Genomic DNA, 20,421 nt, shown 5'->3' with positions numbered 1-20,421 from the left:
AAGACAGTAAACAGAAGTGATTCTTTGACCAGAAAATGTAAATGGAACTGGTGATGCTTTCACCATGTCAGAACTGAAATGTAGGTTTTCTATGACGTTGCAAGTGCCTAGAAAACATATTGACATATGCTTTTGGCGTTACATCACAAAAACAGTGTTTATTGTTTTCAAAAGTCTGCAAAACAGGCAGAAATTCCTCATCGCTGCATCTTTGTGACAGGGAGAACTATACCACTTGAATGTCTGCCTACTTTTAACACATTTGTGCCCTACGATAACTTTTTTTTTAAAAACAACAATATGCAGCTTGCTTCCTATTTATTTTGAACGAAGTAAATGATGCTTTCAAAGCTCTACAATTACCTTTAAAACTTATACAATAAAATCTTTCTCATAACTGCAGTTCCATCAACTTATGATTCTCATGAGGCATTTAAGCAGGGGAGGGTTGGCAGAATCCCTGCTAGGAAAAACTTTGTGCCTAATGTGCCAGAAAAGGTCATCCTTGTCAAGCTTTATCTTCCACATTTTTTGTGGGTAGAAAGAAAGGATAATTTCAAGGAACTGCCATAAAACTGCCTCTCAACCTGTCTCAGCTTTTGCTTTCATTCCTACACATTTTCGTGGCGGTTCAACATCTGGAAAATTGTACCAGCTACAATAGGGAAATGGAAATCCCACAAGAGGACTATTAGGACTATTTAATGTAGTATTTTGAGGAGGGAAAGAATATGATGCCAAGTGGGGAGAAAGTGACCCCCTTTCTCGAGGTCTCTCAAAGGAATTGTGGGACACAAAGGGGTCTTACAATAGGCTTCAGAGAAGGCAGAAGTAGGCAAGTCTATCCCACTGCTGCTACCCCTCACTAAAACCCAGCCCAAGGCAATGAGAATATTAGCATTGCCCATTCCTGAGCATGTCCTTAAAGAAGCAGAGATGGTAATGCAAACCAAAAACAAAGATCACCTCCTCCAAGTTACCCATTCCTTTGTGGGGCCAAGCCATAGGAGCCAACTCCTAGGGGCCAAGGTCACTTTGGCCTGCTCAGCAAAATATTTGAGGGGCTGCCCCCCCTTCCGTTTGATGGGCATTGCCATTCAAATGGTGTGCGTGAACTGTTTCATGTGATCAATTATGTGCAGCAGGGCTTACCACCTCTCCCCCTCCCAAAATGTATTTTACGTTGGCACTCCTGGGCCAAGCATATTACACCTAGTCAGTACCACACTACTTACTGGTTTGCTCAATCCACAAGGACTTAAGAGCAGCCTTGTTCAAAGATTTAAATCTCCCAGTTGAGAGATCGACTGGGTACCCGATTAACTTTTTATTAGGGGACAAGTAAGGAGAAAAGTTTGCAGGGATGGTAAGCTGAATTCCTCAGGGGAGCAAACTCTTATCTGACAGAATGTCTGATTTTAATAATCATTCTGTGTAATGTATTTTACTCTGTTTAATTGAACTACTGTTAGTAGTAGTATTTTTGTACATTATTATTACTAATCTTCACTCTCTTTTTAAATTTCAATTTATCTTTTATCTTTTTTCTTTCCTTACTAAATCTGAAAATGAAAAAATAATTTTTAAAAACCTGTGAGGATAAAACCCCAGAGTAACTGAATTACTGTACAGATTTCCAAAAGTTAGATCTGAGTCACAACACAACATAAATCTGTTAGCAAAGAACCCTTATTCCTTTGGAAAACACGACTTACTTTTCTGAATCTCTTCCAACTGCTTGACTGCTTCATCTCTCTGCTGCTTGATTTTGTCACACTGCCGGAAGATACAATGGCATTTTCAGAATTTAAATAATTAAATCATCTTCCACAATCAACAGAAAGCAAAACAACGATCAGGAATTAGGGTAAAGCTAAAAGAGCAGATTTAACTTAAAACTAAATTTTAAAGAAAGGCAAATGGTAATTTGGAGCCAATTCCTGCTTTTGGTTTTTAAACTCCCGTCAAGGTTCAAATGACAAGATTCATAAGCTGCACCATCAATTGCGGAGAGGACATGCAAGTTAAAATGGACAGGTTTCCACTAAAGATGTTATTAGCAGCTCAGACTACCTTGATATTTCCCAACTTAACGTTCCACCTTAATATTACAGCTTCAACAGCTCTTATCTCAGAGGAAATTCCTTTCCCACAGCTAGTGTAAGTGGAGTAAGGAAAGCCACTTATGAAGAAGCACTAAGCCGGTTGGATCCTCCCTCCTAACAAATGTCAAGTGGAAGGATCTGATCCTGCATGGTGCTGGTCACTTTTTCTTGAGCAGCTTCCTTTATGTGCAGGGAAATCACTCGTGAAGGAGGATCAGCATGGTGATGTGCATCCAAACCTTTTCAAAAAGTTTTTAATGCACACCCCCTCAACTGTTGTGCAGAAGAATCCAGGGTGGGATGTGTAGCCCTGATTCAGGGCCACAAAGCACGCCAAGGGGATTCTTGTACAGCCCTTAAAAAGCATATTCTTCCACTGCTCTAGGGCTTGTTTATACAATCACAGATGCTCAGACTCATCAAACTTGGATGGTTAAGAATTGCTGCTACAAGCCTTCCTTGCCCACAGAGACAAATTCTTGGGTGAGTCAGTCCTCCTCCCTCTACACCCATCTCTGGTAACTTGTAATCACAAAGTATTACACCCACCTTAGCGTGCCATGGCCCTGCTTTCATTTTCTTTCAAAGTTCAACTAATCCATTGAATGGGTAAACAAAGCAGGCAGTAGAGACCTATCCTCACCTTCTATGTGCATATATACTGAACAAGTGAAAGAGGAAGGGGACCAGCCTACTGGCCCTACTCCTGACTTCTACATGTGTCAGAAGTCCCATGCTCACCTTCTGACAAATGCACAGAGGACAGGGCAGGACCAGCAACATGATCTGCTTCCCCTACACATATATGGTATGTGCACATACAAGAGATGCTAAGGGTTAAAAGTCAAGCAAGATGTGATGCAGGAGATCTGTGATCAGGCTCTCTTGTTTCTTTTAAGTTATAAGCAGCTATGGGGGGGGGGCGCTGAACTGGATCAAGGCCATTCTGCAGGTAAAACACCTTGCCACGTGCAAGTTTCCACAATATAAATCAAACTACTTACCGTATTTGCCTTACAGGGGGGAAATGCACCAGAAAAACAACAGCTTTTGTTTGGTGTGTGCGCAGGGGGAGAAGCTGATTGGAATACTAGTGTGGAGAAATGTCTATCCTCTCTCCACAATGCAACTTCCAAGTTTGATTGAACCATGCTCATATCTCCTTTTACCTTTATTTGTTTGTTTGTTTGTTTGTTTGTTTATTAACAAAGGATTCCTGACCCTGCTTGCTCTGCTCACCAACTCTGCCAACTCACCATCTCCTTTGCCAGTGCCCTTTTCCATAACCTGGCCAACCCCTCCTCCCTTTACACAACATTCACCCCCTCGCAGCTCTCACAAACCTCCCTATCCCTTCCAAAGGAAAGGAAAGGGAGGGGCTTCACAGAGAAGTTTGTCAAACGGTTATTTGAAGCACCTCCTCCCCTTCCATTAAACCTCACTGCAGCTGTGTTTAATGAAAGGGGCAGGTACTTCAGAGAGCAGTTTGGCAAACGACTTTCTGAACTTCCTCCCCTTCTCCGTTAAACAGATCACCTGGGAGGCTTACAATTTTAAACACACACACTAATTAAACTAAAAATCAGTTAATAGACATCAGTAGCCATTCTTTTGACACATGCCATCAACTATGCACATTTAAGGGAATAACAACAAGCAATGATGAAGCCATACAAATTTCCTTGGGTGGGGAGTTCCAAAAGTGTGGGGCCACTACTGAAAAGGCCCTGCCCCTAGCACCCACAAGCCTCATAGTTCTTACTGGCAGGCCAGTGAAAGACAACCTGGAAAATGACAGATCTCCCATATTACATCTAATTTGTGCTCTGCAGCTTTTCAAGGCATTGTTATAGAAAGGTAACTGTCATAGAAAGACTTGAGTTTGGAAAACGTTAGCTGTTATTTCAACCTAGCAAAATCCAAATTCTACTCAAATTTCAGGACTGCAGCCTGCATATCCATTCATTGAAATAAAGCAAAATGATAAGCAACTGTAGAATTAAAATGTCTCATTGAAAAACCAGATATGCCTGCCACAACAATGGGGTTGCCTACCATGTTTTTTAATATATTAAAAAAGAAACCCTTTATGTCTTAGAATGCTAATGAATGGTCAAGGACAGCAGTTCTGGAGGTGCCAGCTGCCCCTGCCTCCAAAGTAGTATTCTTTTCTCTAATCTTAACACACGAAAACATCCACAAAAAGATAAACCCTCTTAGGGTATGGAAGAGAAGACGAAATATTCATGCCAGTGGTTCACATTGATCAGACTCAGAGGCTTGCTGCAAATCAATAGTATGTTGTATTTACTTTATGGGAAGAAGACTGTGAGTGGAAATACTGTAAAGAAAAGGAACCAGTGCAAATGTATAGCTTTATAGCAACAGAAACTGGTTGTTTCCATGAACAAAAACATGCAATGTGCAAAAAAAAAAAAAAGTTCAGAAATATGGATTAGAGATAACCAATGACTTATTAGTCTGACTCTCTTAAAATTTGTCTCAGTGCAGATGTTAATGCCACTGTTTTCTTGTTAATGCCACTGTTTCATTGTTAAAAGATCAGGAGCTAGTCACAATCATGTCCATTCACTTCCCAAGCCCTGCAACATGAATTTCCTCCAACGTTCCCTTATCAGGTTCCGTCTCTGCTAGGGAGTGCAAATCTGCATCAATTTCAAAATCTGATTCAGATAGCAATTCTGGTTAGTGTTGATGATCGTTAGTCTTGATGATGCAGGGGTGTACTGCAGTCTACAAGAAGTTGTTTTGAGCTGGAAAGTGGGGAGAGGACTACACAACACTGTAGCCTCCTCTCATAGTTTTATCTGCGGCATTACCGATGGAATTAGTACACTAGTCTAGGGTAGCTCCTTACTGCCAAAAAAATTCATCACACAAAAGGCCTTTGAATGTGCTAATTTATATTTACAGGTGCAAATTTGTAATTCAAACAGAAATATAGTGCATTCTGTCCAGGTGCCAACTGATAATGGACAACTTCAAGGCCCTCTCCCTTCTTGTAGAGCTTATCTTAAACTGGACCAGGACTGGATGACCCTTCAGATGATGGCCTCCTGCAAAGAGAAGAATGTCTCCTGACAGCCCTTCAAACCCTGCAGTAAACCAAGGCTTATGGTTTGTTGCTCCCAGCTCCATGAAGGGTGGAGTGACACAGGAACAATTCAACAGTGTGCTTGAGCAAAGTGCTTATTGGTGGTAAGCCAAGGTTTATGGCTTATCATGGCATGTAAACAGAGTACAGATTATGAATTAGGAAGCTGCGATGACAAAACCCACAACCCTGGAAAGCCCCAACTACAATGCATCAGTAAAGGCAAGGGGGAGCACAGCAAGATCCACCTACTGGCATTGTTGGTCAAACGATGGTTCATTTAGAAGATTAATTGCCCACCTTTCAGTACAAGTTTCACAACACAATAAAGGCAATCACAAAAACAGTAAATGGAAAAACCCAACAGCAGCAATAAAAGCCTCAATAGTATCAAGTCACATTAACTTAAAGCCTGTTTAAAAAGAAAGAAAAATATTTAAACTGATCTAAAAAAGACGAGCTCTCAAAATCTGTCCTCACCTGTCACAACTTTGGGAGACCACAGGGGAAACATGCTTTATGGGTGTTAATATTCTGATGGCCCATCAAGTACTGGATCTCGAAAGGCAATAGAGTACGTATGGGAGAAGATGCTTCCTCAAGGATACCAGACCTAAACCAGTGCCATTCTTGACATGTCTACTCACTTAAGTTCCATTAAGCTCAACAAAGCTCATTACCAATAAAGTGGGTATAGGATCACAGCTTAAAAGAAATAGCACTTCACATTTAGACTACAAACCAGGGATGCTCAACCAGTGGCCAAATCCCTCTTGTCTAAGAAGGGATGTGGTTGACGAATCAAGAGAATATGATAAAACGTGATTGTGGACATTATCTTGGCATGGACATCTACCAGAAATACTCCCAAGCTGCCAACCAGCCCCTTCTGGGTGAGTGTGATCCTATTTAGGACAGGCATTTCCATCACTCCCCAGGCATTGGGACCACTCACCATGAGCTATTTCTTCATCCTGTCCAAATTAAGCTTCTATTTATTCACAGTCATCCAATCCACAGGCAACTTTAGACCATCTTTTAGGAATGGAATGTTGGAGGCTGCCTTATACTCATTCAGATTAATGGCCCATCCAGTTCAGTACTGTCTACATTGACTGAAGGTTGCTCTGCAACATTTCAAGACTGGAGTCTTTCCCAGCCTACCTGTAGATGCCGGGGATCTTCTGCATACAAAGGAGATGTTCTCCCAATGAGGTAAAGACCTTCCCACTAAATTAGACCAGGGCACTGGGTTCAGATGGAGGGGAGGAATGGTGATGGGAGTCATTCCACATAATTCACTGTTTCACTTGCTGTAGTAACCACCATGAGCACTAGGTTTCTATCCATTTCTTTGTGTGTGAGGGTAGGGAGGGGTTTGCAAGAAACCTGATATTTGTTTTTGCTTTGCACCTCTAACAGGCAGGAGAACAAAATGATTGCAGTGTGTGCTCCGGCTTGCAAACTGCATCCAGGCCAGGATTAGGATAGGAATCATGATCTAAGAGGCACATTGTGGTGGTGGTGACAGTCTGAAATTACTGTGTAAATAAGGAAGTAGTTTTGTTACTGGTTTCTGCTGAAAACTTGCATGAGAAATTTTCTTATCTGAACTAAATACGGGCAATGTCAACTATAGCTAACTACAACGAGAATTCTCTTATATCAACATATCAAGTTTGGCAGTTCTCATTCTATGGCTGCAATCCAAGATACACTTACCTGGGAGAAAGTCCCACTGAACTTAATGGGGCTTACTTCTAAGTAGACGTTTATGGCCTTGTTATCCACTGGGACATACATATACAGTATGACTATACACTGTGCCACTGCTGGGAGCTGTTGGTTGGCATTGGCTCATGACAGGGCCTTCTAAGTGGTGGCTCCCTGAAGAGGTACATCTGTCTTCCTCATTACTGACTTTTAAGAGGAATTTATAAGCATTCCTGTTTAGCTAGGTATTTGATGACTGAACAACACTGAATCTGGCAAAAGGAAATCATTGACTGAGAGAATGTGAATGCTTTAAAATAATATTTTAAACTGTTTTTAGAACTTTTTAAATAATATTGTTTTAGTGCTGCTGCTCTGGGCTCCTTTTGTGGAAGGCAGGTACATACCTTGGGTTACAGAAGCTTCAGGTTGCGTGCTTTCGGGTTGCGCACCGCGCCAAACCTGGAAGTACCGGAATGGGTTACTTCCAGGTTTTGGCACTCACGCATGCGCAGAAGCGCTAAATTGCGCTTTGCGCATGTAAAAGCGCCAAATCGCAACTCGTGCACAGACGCGGCGCTGCGGGTTGCAAATGTGCCTCCCGCACGGATCACGTTTGCAACCCGAGCGTCCATTGTATAAATCAAATAAGTAAATAAAGGACAAAATTACTAAGCAAATTGGTGATACACAGATATACATACCAGTAATTTCCACCATCACAGTGGTACCAAAGTACTACTATGGTTATGGAAGTTGCTGCAAATACTCCCTCATATGGATAAAATATTTGTAAGGAGAAATGCTGATTGTGCCAAGGTCCATCAAAATCAATAGTTACAATAATATTTCATATCACATGAAAACAAGTACAAACCTCTTCTTTTGTTTTCTTATTTTCTGCTCTTAGATCTTCATATTCACCAATAGCTACAAAAACAAGATGCATAAAAAGTTATCTTGGTGGTGCTCTTCATAGACATCTCATTAACTTTCACACATCCATAAACTTTACAGCTGCAAACATCATGTTGCAAGTCTATAATAAAGATCACTTTGCTTACTGGAATAACACATAGCATTTATACAGGACTTTATTTTTTTTAAATAAATATTTATTAAAGTTTTTTGATACAAATGCACAAATAATAAACAACATTGCTTATATCAAAACGTGGTTTCATCACTTCTTTGGACTCCCTCACGTCTCCCGCTCCCACTTACATCGTTAAAAAGTTTTTCCAAGCAAATTATCAACTTGTTTACAATCTTGTATCCACTCATTTAAATACAATCTAGCAATTCTCCAAAAGGTTTGTGTTTTCTTTAACCTCACTTATAATCAAATTCAAATCTAATTTAGTGGTGGCCAATTATTTATAATCTAGCATCCTTCTTAACATTCAAACAAATTACAATGTTTTTGTAAGTACATCTTAAATTTCTTCCAGTCTTCCTCAATCCTCTCTTCTCCCAGGTCTCGGATTCTGCCAGTCATCTCGGCCAGTTGCATATAGTCCATCAGCTGCATCTGCCACTCTTCCAGTGTGGGTAGATCTTGCGTTTTCCAGTTCTTGGCGATAAGTATCCTTGCTGCCGTTGTTGCGTACAGAAAAAATGTTCGGTCCTTCTTTAGCACCTTCTGGCCGACAATACCCAGAAGGAAGGCCTCTGGTTTCTTAGTGAAGGTATACTTAAATACCTTTTTCAACTCATTATATATCATTTCCCAGAAGGCCTTCACTTTAGGGCAAGTCCACCAGAGATGAAAGAATGTTCCTTCATTTTCCTTACATTTCCAACATTTATTGTCAGACGAATGGTATATTTTGGCAAGTTTAACTGGGGTCATGTACCACCTATACATCATTTTCATTACATTTTCCTTCAGAGCATTACATGCGGTGAAGTTCAGCCCAGTGGTCCACAGCCTTTCCCAGTCCTCAAACATAATGTTATGCCCAATGTCCTGTGCCCATTTTATCATAGCCGATTTAACCGTTTCGTCTTGCGTATTCCATTTTAACAGCAAGTTATACATTCTAGATAGTACCTTAGTCTTTGGTTCTAGCAATTCTGTTTCCAATTTCGATTTCTCCACCTGGAACCCTAACTTTCTGTCATTTTTAAAAACTTCTTTAATCTGAGCGTAATGTAACCAGTCTCGCACTTTATCCTTCATTTTCTCCAAACTCTGCAATTTCCAATTGTCTCCATCTTTTTCTAATATTTCCCAATATTTTGGCCATTTGGCCTCCATATTGGGTCTTTTTCGGGCCTTAGCTTCCAGAGGCGAAAGCCACCTCGGAGTCTTGTTTTCCAATAAGTCTTTGTATTTTATCCAGACATTAAATACTGCTTTCCTGACAATATGGTTCTTAAAGGCCTTATTGATCTTAACTTTGTCATACCATAAGTATGCATGCCAACCAAAAGCATTGTTAAAACCTTCCAAGTCCAACACATCAGTGTCTTCAAGAAGTAGCCAGTCTTTTAGCCAGCAGAAAGCTGCGGCTTCATAGTACAGTTTATACAGGACTTTAAATGAGTGTTCAGGTAATATCACAGAATCATCACAGACATTATCTGAGCAATTAAAAGACATTTAGGATGATATATATCCAGGCATTTTGTTACTCGTGCAGAATATACCCTTTATTTAGAAATTTTGCATTACTGAACTCATGTTCTCTCACAATCAAACTAGCTGGTATAATCACATCATGAGTGAAGTTAGATCTTCAGTAACTGCAACACCTATGGTGTTTTGACTTTATAGCTTCAACTTAATTTTAATTACTGATTTCTAATTTTCCCCACAAGGTGTGCATAGCGGTGCATAACTGTAGGATGGTTCACACAACATCACACACACAGTCACAGTTATGACAGTATACATATAACTTTGATATTGTTACCACAAACAAAATGCTTTTTAGCAGGTTCAGTTCACACGTCCAGCTGCAAGTCATGTGCTTATTTATTATAACATTTATAAGCTGCCCTTTAAAATGTTCCCAGGAGAGCTTTACATCAACAACAAAATTACAGAAACACTAAAACTAATAACAAATAAAAACAGCATTTAAAAGCAATCTTGCATAGAAATTGCAAGTATCTATTTATTTAGTTATTATATTTATTTGTTATCTCATACAATAGGTCTCTGGGCAACATACAACGCTAATATCTAAAACAAGAAGTAAAACCATAAAAAATACAAACAATTCAGCCAATATTCAAGTCAAGGGAAAAATATCAAACAATTTAATCATACAAAAGGAGCAAAAACACCCAGACACAACCTAAAACCAGGTAATCCCTATCAGTTTAGAAGACCCTAAATTAAATAATATTGAGATTACGTTTTTAAAAGATGTTTAAAGAATAGAAAAGTCTTTGCCAGGCATGTGTAATTCTAGCACTATAGAGGCACTATGAACCCAATGAGTGATGCCCGACTGTGGGTCTACTCTGATCACGACACACAACTGGGTATCACTCTGTGATCTGCTTTTATATTAAAAAGTGAGTCAGACTTTAACCTGCTGCTTAGCAAATTATGTGGAGACATTTTCCATGAAAGATTAACCAGTTGTCACGGAGCCCAAGATGATTCCTGTACCATGCCTTCTGCCCAGCTTTAAACTGTTCCTTCTGACAATGTCTCGTCTACAACACATTCAGAACATCTATTAATTATTGATGCACTTTCTAAAGTATTTATAAAGGTAACCTTAGTGTGAGGCGAAAATTCAGAAGTTCTGGAAGTATAAAAGGCTAACAGAAGTGCTAGACTTCACGGACTCAGGCTGCAAGCCTATGCAGATTCTTAGAATTAAAAAGGTACAGGGACCCCTGACCATTAGGTCCAGTCATAGACGACTCCAGGGATGCGACGCTCATCTCGCTTTATTGGCCGAAGGAACCGGCGTACAGCTTCCGGGTCATGTGGCCAGCATGACTAAGCCGCTTCTGGCGAACCAGAGCAGCACACAGAAACGCCATTTACCTTCCCGCCGGAGTGGTACCTATTTATCTACTTGCACTTTGACATGCTTTCAAACTGCTAGGTTGGCAGGAGCAGGGACCGAGCAACGGGAGATCACCCCGTCACAGGGATTTGAACCGCCGACTTTCTGATTGGCAAGCCCGAGTCGGACACGACTAAACGACTAAACAACAACAAAAGGCTCTGTGGTTTAGACCACAGCGCCACCCGCGTTAAATCCTCTTGAATTCAATGGGGTTGACTTCTGAGAAGACGTGCCTAGGAGTCTGTGGCTAGAGTACAAATAGCCTCTTAGGTCTTTGTTTTTTTTAAAAAAGGAGTGAGGTAGCTTCAGCCTTGTGAGGCCTAGAAGCTACAAGGTCTCATTCATCTGTGTTTTAAATTTATAAAGCATTAAGTGCCTATACAGGATCTGCTGGGGCACGCACAAAGTAATCTGGGTTAACAGATCCAAAGAATATACTGCTATTTACACAATAAGTTGCCACGCACAGTTAGATTCAGGTTTAACTAGTCCAACATTCTTTGTAAGAATCCCAGCAACCAAATAAGTACTAGGAGACCCACCAGAAACAAGACATTTCTTTATAGGGGGAAACAAGGGCTAATCTTATTTATTTATTTATTTATTTACTTACATACATGTATACACTGTTTATTGTAAAAAACAAAACAAAAAAGTCAAATGGTTTACAAAAAGATAAAGCAAAACAAAAATATAACCACACTTAAAAGCATACAAAAGTTATAATACTAAAACAGCATCAACTTTCTAAGCATCTGGGTAGGCTTGGCCTACACCGTCCTATAAGGCTAGCAAACGCAGCTACAAGTGTCCATGCCATTTAGGTATTCCCAAATCAGCAGTCAGGTTTTGATTTGCCTGAACAGGCATCATGCTGACACTAACTGCTCAAGTGCTCTCACTTTGCTCCTCCTAGTAAAAGCAGTGTGCACAAATCAGGAAGCTTTGTGTTCATAATTATGTCAATCACAGATTGTGGTTTGTTGCTCCCTAAAACACAAACTTCCATAAGCCTGCAGCAAACCACAGTTTAGGATATAGACAGGAAGCAATAAACCATGGTTCATACGCAATATAAAGTCAAGGTTTCCTGATTGATTTACCACCAGCGTGCTGCTCATTCATGGTATGCCAGTGACATACTGTCTCTGAACATAAACGTTCCAAATAGTCATTGAGACAAATAGCCTGTGGTTTATCTTCTATCAACCATTAATTTATTCTCCGTGAATTTATGACTCGCATCCTCCATCTCCCTGAAATCAAAAGGACCTGGGAACTAAACTCTAATAGTCAGAAGTATCCAGTCAACAGTCAGAAGTATCCAGCACACAAAAGGCGGCTAGATACTTGGCTACTTCTATATTCACAACTGTCTTTAAAAAAAATAAAAATGGAAAAACCAACATTCAGGGGATGCATGTCAGCAGTAAATGTGGCCAGCTGATGTGTGAACACGTAGAAATATGTGATAATGACTGGAGCTGAGGGGACATTGGATGACTCCAAAGTTTAAAGGGAGGGTAGGTTTTCCACATTCTATCCTGGTTATGATTTCCTCCACTGAGATTTTCTGGTAAGTGTAAAATACTGTAATACAGCAAGTGTTTGATAATGTTTTCCTGCCACTCCCTATACAGTGGTACCTCAGGTTACAAACACTTCGGGTTACAGACTCTGCTAACCTGGAAGTAGTACCTCGGGTTAAGAACTTTGCCCCAGGATAAGAACAGAAATTGTGCAGTGGCAGCACGGCGGTGGCGGGAGGCCCCATTAGCTAAAGTGGTACCTCAGATTAAGAATGGTTTCAGGTTAAGAATAGCCCTCCAGAACAAATTAAGTTCATAACCAGAGGTACCACCGTACCTTAGGGCCACATTCACACTATTCATTTGACACATTATGATACCACCTTAAACATTCATGGCTTCCTTCAAAGAATAATGAGAGCTGCTGTTAGCAGGCTTGCCCTCCCAGAACCTTCCAGAGTAGTTTAACAATCCTTCTTCCCATGGAATTCTGAGAATGGTTGCTCCATGAGGGGAAGAGGGCTCTCCTTAACAAACTGTAGCTCCCATAACTTGTTGCGGGAAATCATGACTGTTCAAAGTGGTATCATAGTACAGTGGTACCTCAGGTTACAAACACTTTGGGTTACAGACTCCGCTAACCCGGAAGTAGTACCTCGGGTTAAGAACTTTACCTCAGGATGAGAACAGAAATTGCACGGCCGCACAGCAGCAGCAGGAAGCCCCATTCGCTAAAGTGGTACCTCAGGTTAAGAACGGTTTCAGGTTCAGAACGGACCTCCGGAACGAATTAAGTTCGTAACCAGAGGTACCACTGTATTTCAAACCTATGACGTCAATTTGGCCTAGAACAGTAACTCTATTCAGACATTCTATGATCACTGCATTGAGTGGGAGAGCAGGCACCCAAATATCCCCTGCGAGCCCTACCTTGTGATATCCGTACACTGGGGGAATGCCTGAAAAGGCAAGCCTGCTCTTTCACCTCATGATTTCCAACCATGTTCTGAATGACTATTCTGTAGACATGCATGGCTTCCCTTTTCAAACTTTCCCCAAATGCATGAACAGCAGAAGGGGGAAGGCAGTAGGAAATGTGACCGTAGGTAAGATCCTGCTCTCCACAAAATATAAAATTGTGTGATTTTGAATGTCTGCAACCTTGGAGAGCTGCTGTCAACCACAGTAGTCAATACTGAACTAGATGGGCCAACAGTCTGACTCCCTATGAGGTCAAATGCCAACACCGAAAACCTTCAGATGCCACAAGCTGCCCAGGGTGTCCCATCAGCATGCACAGAACTGACAGGAGGCTGGTAACATGGCTTGAAGTTTAAAACAAGCTGAAAACTAGAGCTGACACTGCCTGAATAGGCAATGGAAGAATAGATGGAAGAAGCAGGGATGCATGCTGACCACCACCCAATTCTACTAGATGATATATATTTTAAACATTCCCCTTTCTCCAAGGACCTCATATAGTTCCATGCACATAGCCAAGGGGGTAGGGAGGGGCAGCTACTCCCCTAAATCAATAAAAATACATAGCAAACTGGGGTTCTGGCCCCGCTAACAAAAGGCCCGCCCCCCACAACAAAAATCCTGGCTACGCCCATGTGCAGTTCCCTTCTCTTATTCTCACAACAACCCTGTGAGGTAGCTCATGCAGCAAGAGCATTAGCTGGCAGTTAGCCACCCCATGAGTTTCATCACTGAATGGGGATTTAGAAATCTGGGATTCCCTAGTCCTAGCCTAGTACTATAACCACTACTCCATGCTTCCTTTAGTCAAATTTTAACCAGCAGCAGGCATGTATTTAAAAGTTGCCTTCCTATATGAGCATCAGCTCTCTGCTCAATTAGTGGGGAGACTCCCTAGTCTGAATCATTTTGCGCTTTGCTGCGGGGAACGTAAAAACACCAGACGAACGTTTTCTTGGAACCCTTCCAACTGGGAAAAAGGGATTGTTTCACTTTGGGGAATAAGGCTCTTTCGTAAGGGGGAGGGGACGTACAAAGCCAGGCACGTGCCACGGATTTCATCACCCCTTGCGCCCAAACCCACAAATCGTCTTTTCCTCTTGCAGCGCCAGGTGGATAAGAAAACAATAAGCCTTTGCAGCCGATGGGAGGAGGTGGCGCAAGCCGATTAAATAATCAAACCCGCCCGATTTACCCGGCAACCGAGGAGAGGGGATTGCCAACATTTTCCTGCAGGGAGAAACAAGGAGGCAAACGGGAAATCTTCCGGATCCGGTTGGGGTGTGTGTGTAAGGAGCGGGTGGGAGAGCTGCCTCCAGGCCTCGGGGTTCAGAGACGCCAGCCCTATTAGCAAGCGCTTCCCCGCGGAGGGGGACCCATTTCCCTACCAGCTCCAATGCGGGGCGGATTCGGTTGCCGGAGCTCACGAGCGAGGAGCGCGCGCGCCCGTGCGGCGTCCCCTCCCCTCGCCCCCGCCACCCTGCGTCTCGCCGTCTGGCTGCTGCCTTTGACAGTGGGCGGCGGGGCGTCCCTGGTCCAGGGCAGCACAGCGCGGCGCGACCTTCCGCCCACAGAGGGGGTCCTCGCTAGGCGGGCGGCCAAAGCGCCGCTCAGGTCGCCCGGGTGCTTTTTGTTTTGGCAGCGGCGCGCCAGCCGCTCCCCGAGCCTCTTGCGGCTTCGCGCCCAGGCGCTGCAGGAGGAGCGGCCGGCCGGTGCAATGGGCCCCCCGGTCCTCGCCCTCGTCCTGCGCGGCTTACCTTGGTCTTTGAGGCCGCCGAGCAGCTCCAACTGCCTCGCCGCCTCGGAGCCGCTCATGCTGCCGGGCCGCCCGAGAGCGTCTGGCTCGGCACCCGGAAACGCCACCCGAGCGCGTCAGGCAGGCGCCGCTTTCACCTGCGAGCGCCGAGAGGGGCGGAGAGGCTGGCCGCGTGCGCTCGGGCAGAGCCCTCGAGCGGCTGTCGCTGCTGCCGCTTTTGCACATGCCCGGCCTTCTGGCGGCCGCTTTCGCCCCGTTCGTATAGGGCAGGAGGGAAGTCAGGGTTTTTTTGGGTTGTTTTTTTTTTAAGGAAGCGAGAGAGAAAGTTTGCTTCCCCCAGAACAACAAACAAGTCATGGACATGTAGTGATCATGCCCAGACCATTTCTGTTATGGCTCTATCCTCGCCATTACTCCTGTTTTGGGAATGAATGAGCTTTCATCTTTTACATCCCTTGCAAAATATTTGCCACGCACTGTTCCCAGTGGTGTTTGCAAGGTCCCAGTGGAATGAAATTGGATGAGCCCAGTTAAACAAAGGAAGGGCAGGGAGTTCATGGACACAGTGTGTGGTGAAATCTTACTATCATTTCAAAGGAAAAGACACGATCCGTTCCAGGGTGCTGTTCGCATCCTGAAAAGTCCGTAATAAGAGCGACACATTTGCCGCATTTTTAACCTGAAAAAACGCAACATGATGCGTTCGCAAGAAGAGGTATGACTGTATGTGCATGCCCAGGTACTCTACTCAACTAACTAGCAGCAGCTGTGTTCTGCACTAGGTACAGCTTCCAGGCAACCTCAAGGGAAGCCCCAAATTAAGTGCATAAGTTTTTCATGAGATTGTTATCAGCAGGAGTCACAGTAGCCAAGCTATCCCTGATCAGGAAAGCATATAGTTGGAATATCAATCTAAGTTGATAACAGGCACCCCTCAAACCTGGGAGCCACTTACCTACAAAGTCTTCATCTTATCAGGAGTCCATCTCACCTGTGGGCTCCATCCAGCACACCACTGCATCCAAGCATCAGTTCAAATGAGCTATGGCCTCTACCCATTTAGATATAACAGAGAAGCAGACCTGGTTGTCATCAACATGATACCTCATTCCACCTCCCCACAAACGATGGCCAGCATACAGGAGATATGCACATAGCCCCACCCAATGTGTTGAACCTGGCCCCATACATAGGAATGGAACCACTGGAAAACAAATAAAAGGGAGGATAACATGGTCAACAGTATCAAAAGCCATTGAGATATCAAACAAGCAGAAAATGGTCGCACTACCACTCCCTGGACACACATGCAGTCAACTCCCCACTCCCAGCTGGCACAAATAAGCCATGGTGGGCGAGGTTCAAAAGAGCATGTATTGGGCCGGTTTTTATATCCATCACTTAATACTAAACAATAACCCCAAAATAAACCTGCAAACATCTTGGCTGTACATGAAAATTTGTAGTGTATTATAGGCAGTGCTCGCATACCCCTAAGCATTTTGTGAATCTTTGTACAGTGGTACCTCTGGTTACGTACTTAATTCGTTCCGGAGGTCCGTTCTTAACCTGAAACTGTTCTTAACCTGAAGCACCACTTTAGCTAATGGGGCCTCCCGCTGCCGCCGTGCCACCAGAGAACGATTTCTGTTTTCATCCTGAAGCAAAGTTCTTAACCCAAGGTACTATTTCTGGGTCAGCGGAGTCTGTAACCTGAAGTGTATGTAACGTGAAGCGTATGTAACCCGAGGTACCACTGTACTTTCTCCATTTACTGTATTTATTTTTCTTGATTTGAACCATAAAATGGTGATTTTCTTGAGTAAAAACGAGAGTACCCCTAAACATTTTTAAAGAAAAAAAGCACTGATTACAGGACATAAATAAGATCATGGTAATGTATATTGTAGGTATGGAATGCAAAAAAGAATTTTAAATGGTAGATTTACACAAATGAACTGACATATTTCATTGCAAACCTTTTGCACTAAACACCACCTACAGGTCTACCAAACATACATTAAAGGCTATATATATTAACCAGCCCTCCTCTATGCAGACAATAAGCTCACAGAAATCTTTTCCTCCTCACCCGTTATCACAGGAAAAGAAGCTGCCACCATGTTCCTGGTTGTGGGGGAATTTAATACAGGACTTTGGCAAGTTTTAGGCCCAATTCTGATCCAAAGCATTTTTACTCAAACATAAAAATGGGAGTGGGCAGGGTTGACTGGGGCTGTTCGGGACTTCAGTGAGATTTAAGTAGCCTTAATGGGACAAACAGTGTGTGCTTGCTTCAGGGGGATCATAGGTGGGGGATGTAAAGGTGGGGTGATGTTTACTGATAGACTCTAAGATGTACTAGTGAGATACAGCCTTTTTTAAAAAGAAGGGGTGGTAGTAAGTTAAATACTATATGGCACATATAAGAGGCAAAGGCATTCAAGATTACTGAGTGGCTGACTCATCAGAAGGTCAAATCATGACTTGTCATGACCTATTCAGCTCGTGGCATGACATCTTACAACTTCAGGATGAAACGGCAGACTACCAATTAGTCAACATATGAAAGCAACCCACAGAGCTAGCATTACAAATTCCAATAAAGATTTTTTTTAAAAAAAAATATACTAGGCAACAGCATCAAATTGTTACGTGTTCTGGCACAAAGGCATCTGAACTTTTCCAGGTCTGTCCATTTAAGTATTATTTTAGCAGTAACTAATTGAGCAGAACATCTTGGGGGTGAGGCTGTCACTGCTGCACATTTGTGTAGCAATCTTTTCAAGTTTGCAAAATGATTTACTATCTTTCTTGTATTCATTGCAAACCTCTGATTTAGGGAAATACCCCCATTTAACAGAGCGGGAGAGGGTTTAGAGGGAAATGAAGGGTCATATGCCTAGGATTCAGGGATCCAGCTCTCTTCCTAATGGGGCATACACTGCTTTTCACATCTGTAAGTCCCATCATGTTCAGTGAGGCTTAAAAAGAGTGGGACTTGCATCTGAGTAAACGTGCTCATTGCACTATGGATCACATATATAGAACAAATAGGGACTGGAAAAGATTGCACAAACAATCCTCTCAGGCCTGTAATTCCGCATGTGTGAATACTAAACTGCGCTAGTTAAGGGAGAAAATCATTTAAAAAATAAACATTGAGGAACAAACAGCAATAAAAGGCAAGCTTCATATACAGGAGTTAAAGTAATTTGCAGCACATTTTACTGAGTTATCTGTTGTATTGATCTTCAGCACTGGAGACAAACTGAATTGATGATGTTTAAACAACACTGTCTGTTGAAGAATCAATATGTAGCAGCATGGTATCTATCTCTTTTCATTCAGAGGCATTACAGGGCTGTGATTCAATCTATGAGGTGTTTCAAAGCACAAGCTTATGTATGTCTACTCAGAAGTAAGTTCTACTGAATCCAATGGAGCTTATTCCCACATAACTGCACATAGCTTTAAAATATGTTCTTATCCAAAAACATATTTATTCTATGACTGGTAATTTTTGAACAGTAATGCATAATCTGCATTTTAACATATTCATTTTACTACTGTGGTGGAGAGGAATGTGGTTCAGAAATGCGGAAGAGAGGTCACCCCCTTGCCTGTTTGTTCAAAAACTAGATTATTTCTGAAATAAATCACAACTTGCAATGCTCATGTATACTTCTACACAGCATAAGCACAGATCTTGTGTTTCTACCATGTCAGAATTAGTATAACATGTACATATCTTCCGGGCCGTTGAAGGAAGCATAATATATATTTATATGTAAATGGGTATTTGTGTGTCCCTTACACACACACACACACACACACACACACACACACACACATCCTTGTACAAGAATCATTAGATTTCCTGAGTGGACTTGTTTTCATAGCCAAATTCCTAAAGAGAGAGACAACAAGCAAGGTTCAGGCTGCCTTTTCTTTCCACATGTGTATCATTCTGCATTTTGGTATTCTGTCACTCTTAAGCCAGTTTTCTCCAAGATCAGCTCCAGCTTTGAGGGTGGAGCCCCTCTGGTGGTAGCAGTGGTGGGCAGCACTCTGAGCAGCTGGGTCCACCTGTTTTTATTTCCCAATAATGCCCTGGAGGGACATGTGAGTAGTTTGAATTATTATTGTTATTAAATTTTATATACTGCCCATCATCTGAAGAACACAGGGCCATTTCCAGTATAAAAACACAAAATATATAACACAAGAACAAGATGATCAAGGATTTGGAAACCAAGCCTTATGAAGAACAGTTGAGAGAATTGGTTATGTTTAGTCTGGTAAAGAGGAGACTGAGAGGAGATGCAACAGTCATCTTCAAATATCTAAAGGACTGAAACATGGAAAACTGAGCAAGCAGCAGTGGAGGAAGCTGCTCAGGTGCCTGGGGCGGAGTGCCCAGGGGCAGGGCAAGCTGCCCATAGGGGCGGGGCATACGGCAGAGCCTCCGGAGTCTGCCTGCCTCCTCCCATTCAGCTGCCCTACAGCTGGGAGGGGAGGCAGCAGGCAGACCGTTTGGGCAGCACAGAGCCTGTGCATGCCCAAGCCACTGCATCTCTCCCAGGAGAGACGTATGGCTCGGGTGCGCTGCAGGCCCCGCAGTGAGTGCCGACTGGCATTTTGTCACCCCCCCTCAGTGGTGACACCTGGGGCAGCCTGCACCCACCGCACCCCCCTTTCTCTGCCCCTGGGAGCAAGCTTGTTTTCTCCTGCTTTGAAGGGTGGGACCTGAACCAATGGCTTCAAGTTCAAGAAAGGAGATTGTGACTAAACAGCAGGAAGGATTTTCTGACAGTAAGAGTTGTTTGACAAGGGATTGGACTCCCATGAGAGGTGGTGGGCTCTCCTTCGTCTGAGGTTTTTAAGCAGAGGTTGGATGATCAACTGTCTTGGATGCTTTAGCTGAGATTCCTGGATTGCAAGGGGTTGGACTAGGTGATCCTGCGGATCCCTCCCAACTCTACAATTCTATGATTCTATAACAGCAACCAATAACCCCACTCTCAGACACATTTAAAGGGCCATAGATCATTTAATAAGCCAAGAAAGAACTGTCATGTAGTACAGTAGTGTTATTCCAGCATACTAGCTAGAGAACCAAAGTTTAATACACATAAACTGAAATACCCTGATTACTAGAGAAGTCATGAGACTCTCTTTCTCT

General features: G+C 42.8%; 1 protein-coding gene across 4 annotated transcripts in view; it reads right to left on the bottom strand.

Moving 5' to 3' along the window:
- SHTN1 (shootin 1) overlaps window positions 1-15,371 on the bottom strand; it is a 69,201-nt gene extending 53,830 nt beyond the window's left edge. The window contains exons 1-3 of one of the 4 annotated variants that reach the window (XM_083741380.1): window positions 15,238-15,371; window positions 7,811-7,863; window positions 1,716-1,776 (exon numbers count right to left, since the gene is read on the bottom strand). In XM_083741380.1, coding sequence (XP_083597506.1) covers window positions 1,716-1,776; window positions 7,811-7,863; window positions 15,238-15,295 — 172 coding nt within the window. In that variant the 5' untranslated portion in view covers window positions 15,296-15,371. Of the gene's footprint in view, window positions 1-1,715; window positions 1,777-7,810; window positions 7,864-10,478; window positions 10,499-14,675; window positions 14,774-14,868; window positions 14,963-15,237 lie in introns of those variants that run through there. The other 3 variants (XM_083741384.1, XM_083741381.1, XM_083741382.1) reach the window with 3 other exon arrangements.
- Window positions 15,372-20,421: the final 5,050 nt, after the last annotated feature.

The sequence above is a fragment of the Podarcis gaigeae genome, assembly GCF_964106915.1.
Source record: "Podarcis gaigeae genome assembly, chromosome: 5".
Taxonomy (NCBI): Eukaryota; Metazoa; Chordata; class Lepidosauria; order Squamata; family Lacertidae; genus Podarcis; species Podarcis gaigeae.
Note: the sequence above shows the minus strand (reverse complement) of the source record. Positions and strands in the feature narration are given on the sequence as shown.